This window comes from Austrofundulus limnaeus, unplaced genomic scaffold (assembly GCF_001266775.1).
Source record: "Austrofundulus limnaeus strain Quisiro unplaced genomic scaffold, Austrofundulus_limnaeus-1.0 Scaffold504, whole genome shotgun sequence".
Classification (NCBI taxonomy): Eukaryota; Metazoa; Chordata; class Actinopteri; order Cyprinodontiformes; family Rivulidae; genus Austrofundulus; species Austrofundulus limnaeus.
In genome coordinates this window covers 78,288-85,946 of record NW_013952906.1, presented here as the reverse complement: position 1 = coordinate 85,946, position 7,659 = coordinate 78,288, and the positions used below count along the sequence as shown (strand labels likewise).

Genomic DNA, 7,659 nt, shown 5'->3' with positions numbered 1-7,659 from the left:
GATGGATGGATGGATAGATGGATGGATGGATGTCAATTAAATTATAAAACATGAGGTAAAGTTCTCATTTTTAAGTTATTTGGTGCATTTTAAATGTGTTTATTTATTTAAAGGTTAATTTATCTATTTCTGCTTTTATTTCTAATTATGTCAGTTTCAGTCCTCCGAACTGAAGAACATGAAGAGGTAGTTCAGTGACTGAATCAGGTGTGTTGGAGCAGGGAAACATGTAAAACATGTAGGGCTGCGGCCCTTGAGGGCCATGATTGCCCACCCCTGTCCTAGATCCTGGTCCTCAAAGCCACCATCCTTCATGTTTTAGATGTTTCCCTGCTTCAACACACCTGATCTGAATGACTGAAGAACAGGCTTCTGATGACTTGGAAAACCTGGTGAAGAGCAGGGAAAAAACTCCAGAGCAAAACAAATTTGTGTCAAACATGAGAATAGTTTACGTGAGGAAACAGAGGATCAGTTTGTTTGGTCAGAGGACCAGCYGTCCTTGAAAAGAAATCACTCCAGCTGACCTGCCATTGTGCTCCTAATGGAGCCATTAGTGCTCCAGCAGCTGGTTACAGTGGTGACAGGGGTCAGATCYCTTCAGGAGCTGAGTGAAGCCAACCCCTCCCAAAAAATGAACCACAGAAAAATAAAAGGCAAATAGGATGAGTGGTTAGTGCATTGTTTGTGCGGGTTTGTGCACTTGAAATTGTTGTTTGTGCTGCTATGGTTTTTATATATTAAAGATTATTTGTAAGGGTCATTCAGGGGTCAACATCCATCCCACCCGCTCGCTCCAAAATGAACCAAAAATGGACCAAACTAGTYGAATTTTGAAGTGCTTTGTTTGAGCAGGTTTGTGCCGTTGAAACAGATGTTTGGGCTGCTATAGTTTGAGATTTTACACTTTATAATTTCGGATGATCACGTGACTTGGCCCGTTGTCACAGACGTAAACAATTCAGGCCAAGTCACCTGATCGTCCGAAATTATAACGTAGCAGCCCAAACATCCGTTTCAACGGCACAAACCTGCTCAAACAAAGCACTTCAAAATTCGACTAGTTTGGTTCATTTTTGGTTTATTTTGGAGCGAGCGGGTGGGATGGTGACCCCTGAATGACCCTTACAAATTATCTTTAAAATATAAAAAACCATAGCAGCACAAACAACAATTAAGTGCACAAACCCACACAAACGATGCACTAAAAATTTTTTAATATTTAATAAACTTGGCATAATACTTTTGAACTTGGCTCAGCTTAAGTGAAACAGGAAGTGACATCAAAGGGGAACTCTTAAAGAATGGGAACTTTCTGGTCTTTGTTTATTGAAACARTATTATTTGAACTCTTCATCTCTCGGATAGTGACTCATATTCTTCTGTGTCGTCAGCCATTATAGCTCTGTTTACATTCAGACATTCCCCTTTGACATCACTTCCTSTTGCTTGAAATGTGAAAATCTCAACAACTTTTTATCTCAGCGACGTGAAATTGATTTTGCAATATTTTACCAATGCTATCTTTCCAAAAATGCATTCATACTTATTACAAAAATTTGATGTCACAGGCACTTTAAAATCAAGAGATGAACTAATGTTGAGTTGACAAATGACCAAGTTTAAATCAGATCTTTAGACACGTAACTAACAGACTGACACACAGATTAAATTTATTCTTGTTTTTGGTGAAATTTATATTTAACTCTAAACATAACAGTTTGTCAGACAGAAAATAACATTTTACCAACAAGATGATTCCCAAAGAGCTGTTAACTACAGTAAAAACTAGTCATACAGTAGATCTTAGCTACRGTAGTTTTATCCACCACTTGTTCACTTTTCTTATTTTTTAAATTCACACTTTGCGTTATGCTGTCATGGTCAGGGGCACGGATTGAACCAAAAATGTATTTAAATGAAAAAAAAAGTCCAAAAAAATTGAAATTTGAAGATTTAATATTAAATTCAAAGTTAGTTCAAAAATGTGAAATATTCTGCCAACTCAGCATTTTAACACAGTAAATGCTCAGAATGAATAGTTCTTATGTTCATGTGTGCATTGTGCAGAGAGATTACTATTACCAGTACACAGAGTGTGATGGAACAGGATCACGATGGAGAGTTGCTATCCCGCTCAGTCCAGGCTCCTGCTCAGACCTCCCTCCTCCAACCAGAGGAACAGACTGCTGTGAGTCTGACCAGAGCGTGCTCGTCTTTATACTTCCAGGTGTGCATTCACAGAAACACAACATTAAATTATTATAATTTTTTTCCAGCTTTCTCCTGTCCAGCTGGGATGTTTCTGGAGATGTCCACGCAGCTCTGCACACCGTGCGCATCCGGTTCTTACTCTCTAGGCAGCGGGCTGAGGTTCGACCAATGGGACGCCATCCCTGCAGGCTTCAGCAGCCTGGCCAGCTTCTTGGATCCCGGGCCGAACGGAGAGGACCTTCAGGCCTGTAACAGGTGACGCATATGTTCAGGTAGTCGTTAAACAATGGATCATCTAGTCACGGTGTTTTACCGTTGCTCCAGCTCGTCGTGGACACCGCAGGGCGTGTACCTGGAGTCGAACCGTGACGAGTGCACCGTGTCTCTGATTTACGCCGTGCATCTGGAGAAACAGGGATCTGTCTCCTTYACCTACCAGTACCCTGACAACAACATCTTCTTTGAGTTCTATGTGAGCATCGAGRCTGCATCATGAGCAGAATGACACGTTCTGACTGGAAAAGTGTCTGAAGGTGTGTTTGGTTCTCAGGTCCAGAATGAGCAGTGCCAGGAGATGGCTCAGACCGATGATCAGAAGTGGATTAAAGTCACCAACAATGGAGAGTGGGGCACACATACAGTGAGTTCATGGTTCTACCTGTCCGTGTTGGCGGATTGTTGTAAATCCTGTTGCTCAGTGTGAGTCTTTGTCCAGGTGAGCCTGAAGTCGGGGACAAACATCCTGTACTGGAGAACAACCGGGATTCTGGTGGGAGGGAAGATGGTCAAACCTGTGCTGCTGAAGAACATCCAGATAGAGGGTACGGCTCAAACACCGAGATGCTAAACCTGACGTTAACCAGGCAAATGTGATGTAAAAGGCTGACGTTGCTGCAGGTGTCGCCTACACGTCCGAGTGTTTCCCGTGTCGGCCCGGATGGTTCAGCCCGATGCCTGGCTCATCATCCTGCCAACCGTGTCCCAGCAACACGTACTCCTGGAAGGTGGCGTCCTCCTGCACTCCCTGCCCTGAACACCACTACTCTCGTACGTACGCCGGATGTTCCTTTCTCTTCACGTTATATTCTATCAAACCTTGTTGGCTTTCCATCAATCTACAGTGGAGTGCAAACGTTTGGGCAGCCTTGTTAATTTTCTTGATTTACCTTTAAAAATCATTGATTGTTTGGATAAAAAAATATCAGTTAAATATAACATATAGGGGACAAACACAGTGATATTTGAGTAGTGAAATGAAGTTGATATGATTTACAGAAAGTGTGCAATAATTGGTTAAAAAATAGGCAGGTGCATAAATTTGGGCACCAAAAAATAAACCTTAACTCAATATTTAGTAGATCCTCCTTTCACAGAAATAACAGCCTCTAAACACTTCCTATAGCTTCTAATGAGAGTCTGGATTGTGGCTGAAGGTATTTTAGACCATTCTTCTTTACAAAACATCTCTAGTTCATTCAGGTTTGATAGTTTCTGAGAATGGACAGCTCTCTTTAAGTGACACCACAGATTTTCAATAATATTCATGTTTGGGGACTGAGATGGCCATTCCAGAACATGGACATCTTACTGAATATTAGGTTAAGTTTATTTTATTTTATTTTATTTTTTTATTGCCCAAATTTATGAACCTGCCTAATTTTGTTAAACCAATTACTGCACACTTTCTGTAAATCATATAAACTTCATTTCACTTCTCCAATATCACTGTGTTTGTCCCCTATATGACATATTTAACTGATATATTTTAATCCAAATAATCAATGATTTATAAAGGTAAATCAGGAAAATTAACAAGGCTGCCCAAACTTTCGCACCCCACTATATTGTCTTACCTGCGTTTCCTTCCTGGGCCATGAGGGTTGCTGTAATCATAATAAAGTGGTTTTGTAGAAAAGTCAGTGTTATGGAGGTTTGTGTAAACAGTAAGCTGGGATTAGCAGGATCCAATCAGGTCAGATTGTGAGTCACTGATGTGTTTGTGTGTCTCCCCTCAGATGAGGGATGGGCAGAGTGTAAGGTGAGACCGCCGTGCTCCGAGAGAGATTACTTCCAGATCCACACAGCCTGCGACAGCGAGGGGAAGGTCAGAGAGGCCGTCGTCTTTCACTTTATTAATGCACCAACAATGACTTTGACAAATATTTAACCACTTTTTATCAGTTGATTTGCTTTTAGTTAAATTAATGTCCACAAATGTGTTTAAATACACAAATAAAACTTTTGTTTTTCATCACAAACAAAATGCATCCTCTGCAGACGCAGGTGCTTTATCGCTGGGTGGAGCCTAAGATCTGCGTGGAGAACGCCACGGGCGCCGTCAGGCTGCCCGCTACGGGGCAGAGAGAGCCCTGCCCTCCCTGCAACCCCGGCTACTACAACAGCAACGACTCCACCTGTCTGCCCTGCCCACCTGGAACCCACTCTGACGGCACCTACGGTAAATCCCCTCTCACCGGTGCTCGGGGGCTTCGTGAAGTTCACCAGACACCAATGCTTTCGTTACCGCTGGGTGCTGAGGCAGTTCCAGACATTTAGAAGATTAGAGATTGTGCAAAAAAAATAGTAATAATAATTACAAATAACAATTTAGTGATTCTGAAATTGAAAAAGAGCAAGAAAAGAAAGAAAAATTGACAAAATGATCTAAAAGTTGCACATACTGCAAATGGATTTGTATAATATCTAAAGCCTGACTGCCTCTTTTGTCCCTCAGGCAGTTCAGCTGTTCAACTCATCTCAGTACAGTAAAAAATAATCATGTGATTCTGGACAATTTATACCAGTTTCTCTCTATATATAAATACAATATGTGTGTATTTATTTTTGTTTTTATGTGTATTTTACTTTTTTATTTTTATTTTTATTGTCTGTAAATGTACAGTTGCTGGAAGCCTTGAATTTCCCCCAGGAATTAATAAAGAATCAATCAATCAATCAATCAATCAATCAATCAATCAATCAATCAATCAATGTAGTAAAGAGGGCTGTATATATGCTGTATTTATTCTTGTAGTTTTAAAAAACTTGATAAAAATCATATTATTCTTTAATTTTAGAGCGTAAAATGCTACTCACTGCCCACAGTCTGTTTAGTTTCTTGTAAAAAAAATAAAAAAGTTTCTAAAGTCTCTTCATGTGTCCTGAATGAATTTTATTAAAGAGGTGAAACAGCTGAATGATCCACCTTTAAACAGATGCTTCAGGTTCAAACATGACTTTGTCTGCAGAAGTCTTTGTGTTTCTAAACGCTGGATGTTTCCTGTCTGTGTGTGGAGCAGCGTGTGCCCAGTGCCCCGCCGGTACAGAACCCGTCCTGGGTTAYGAGTACAAATGGTGGAACGTTCTGCCGTCCAACATGAAGACTTCCTGTTTCAACGTGGGGAACTCCAAATGTGACGACATGAACGGTGCGTTGTTTTAACGTCTGTTGCTGAAAAACCTTAAATTAGATTTTCATGTTCTTAAATAGATAATTGTATTTACATAATTCATTAWGGAAAGATACAATTACTCCATGTACAGTTAATTAAGATACTTAAACTTTTTTAAGTGTACCCAAGATTTTATTTTGTAACCAAAAAAAAAAAAAACCCTCACTAAATGCCTGAACACAAAGTGCAATAAACACCATCTCTACTCCTATCAGCTGGACTTTGTTTGAGCTTCAAAGGAAATGAGGTTCTGTTTGATTGGTCCAAAATGTTCTTTGCATGCAGAGCTGGTAAATTTAAAAACATACCATTACTAGTCACAATTACTGTATTTATATTATGCAATCAGATAAATTTAATGTGCTATATTTTTACTCAGACTTTAAATTTACAAAATGAGCATGTTGCTAACAGTGTTTAAATGCAGAGAAAACATATAATAAATGCACTGTTACAAAGCTTGTATGGCTGATATTAGTTAACCTGTTTTTTTTTAGCACAATTCTCAAATCAGTTTTCAGCTGGAAACACGATTAACTCAAATGTGACCTCATTTCCTGACTCAAGTTCTGACTTCTGATGTTTCATTAAAAGAAAATCCAGTTGTTTTCAGCAGGGGTTCTGTAGAAGGGYTATGAGCAGTTAATATCCTACCTGKGTTAGATGTTTTATTTCTAACTAAAATGTTGAACTGTTTAAGCAGTGTACAGACTCCCATCTTAACCAAGATCCCTGTAATTTCAAAAGATTGTGCAGCAGTTCATGCAGRTGGTATTTTATAAACCTTTACAACAGTTTGAGTAACTCTTTGTGTTTGCTGTTGTTCAGGATGGGAGGTCGCCGGGGACCACATTCGCAGCGGGGCTGGCAGCTCAGATAATGATTACCTCATCCTCAGCTTGCACGCGCCCGGCTTCAAGTAAGTTTATTTTTCATAAAACATTTTGTTAGCTCTGTGAAATTAAACAGAAAGAAACTGGAGTCTACTTGTTGAATGAACTAAATCTCAGATTGTGTTTGGCGGCAGGGTGCCAGCCTCGCTCTCGGGAATGACCGGGGGTGAGTTTGGTCGGATAACCTTTGTGTTCGAGACCCTCTGCTCCGCCGACTGTGAGCTCTACTTCATGATGGTGTGTTGAAGGTAGAAGTTAGGYGACTCATTTCACCGGAGAATTAGAACAAGCACTTTGATTTGACTGCAATAAGAACCGTTGATCGTTTAGTGCTTGGGCGCCCCCTGCAGGATGTGAACAGGAAGAGCACCACGGTGGTGGAGTCCTGGGAGGGCAATAAAGGGAAGCAGTCGTTCTCGCACAGCATGACCAGAAATGCTTCTGTCACGTATACCTGGGCCTTTCAGAGGACGAGCCATTCTCTGGACGTGAGAAAACACACAGTTAACAAAAAGACATGTCAGATTTATAAGGGTTGCAAAATAAAAGCCCCACAAACATGAGTGCGGACAAAAGTTAAATGGGTTATATCTGTAGGTTCGTCGTTATGTCAGTGACACAGTGAAGATCTACTCCATCAGTGTGACCAACGTCCTGGACGGGGTGGCGTCGGCGTGCCGGGCCTGCGCTCTGGTACCCCAGAACTCCCAGCGGGCCGGCTCCTCCTGCGTTCCCTGCCCGGCTGGCTTCTACATCGACAGGGACACCAACCGGTGCCAGGAGTGCCCCGCCAACACGCACCTCGCCGGGCGCCACACCTACGGTCAGGACGCGTGTATCGCCTGCGGACCCGGGAGCGTCAGCAACAAGGTGGGAAGATGTTTTCTGAGCTGTTTCAAATCTTTGTTTTGAAAACTTGGGGTGTTAAAATTGTTTCGAACTAAGATTAAATCTTTGCTTTTTTGTTTTTCTCAAATGTTAAAAGAAAATCTAATTTAACTTTTCAGGTTAACGTTTTTTTAATGTTCAGGTTGTTAGAGTGAATGAAAATTTATAGCACGATTTGTGTAGCCAATCAGATAATAAATAAACACTTATAC

At 40.9% G+C, this 7,659-nt stretch overlaps 1 protein-coding gene across 1 annotated transcript in view; it reads left to right on the top strand.

Moving 5' to 3' along the window:
- elapor2b (endosome-lysosome associated apoptosis and autophagy regulator family member 2b) overlaps window positions 1-7,659 on the top strand; it is a 14,692-nt gene that overhangs the window by 2,698 nt on the left and 4,335 nt on the right. Inside the window, exons 2-14 of the mRNA XM_014025848.1 lie at window positions 2,071-2,191; window positions 2,280-2,469; window positions 2,539-2,686; window positions 2,765-2,854; window positions 2,930-3,035; window positions 3,112-3,261; window positions 4,230-4,318; window positions 4,492-4,672; window positions 5,514-5,642; window positions 6,495-6,585; window positions 6,694-6,796; window positions 6,910-7,047; window positions 7,157-7,429. Coding sequence (XP_013881302.1) covers window positions 2,071-2,191; window positions 2,280-2,469; window positions 2,539-2,686; window positions 2,765-2,854; window positions 2,930-3,035; window positions 3,112-3,261; window positions 4,230-4,318; window positions 4,492-4,672; window positions 5,514-5,642; window positions 6,495-6,585; window positions 6,694-6,796; window positions 6,910-7,047; window positions 7,157-7,429 — 1,809 coding nt within the window. The remainder of the gene's footprint in view (window positions 1-2,070; window positions 2,192-2,279; window positions 2,470-2,538; window positions 2,687-2,764; window positions 2,855-2,929; window positions 3,036-3,111; window positions 3,262-4,229; window positions 4,319-4,491; window positions 4,673-5,513; window positions 5,643-6,494; window positions 6,586-6,693; window positions 6,797-6,909; window positions 7,048-7,156; window positions 7,430-7,659) is intronic.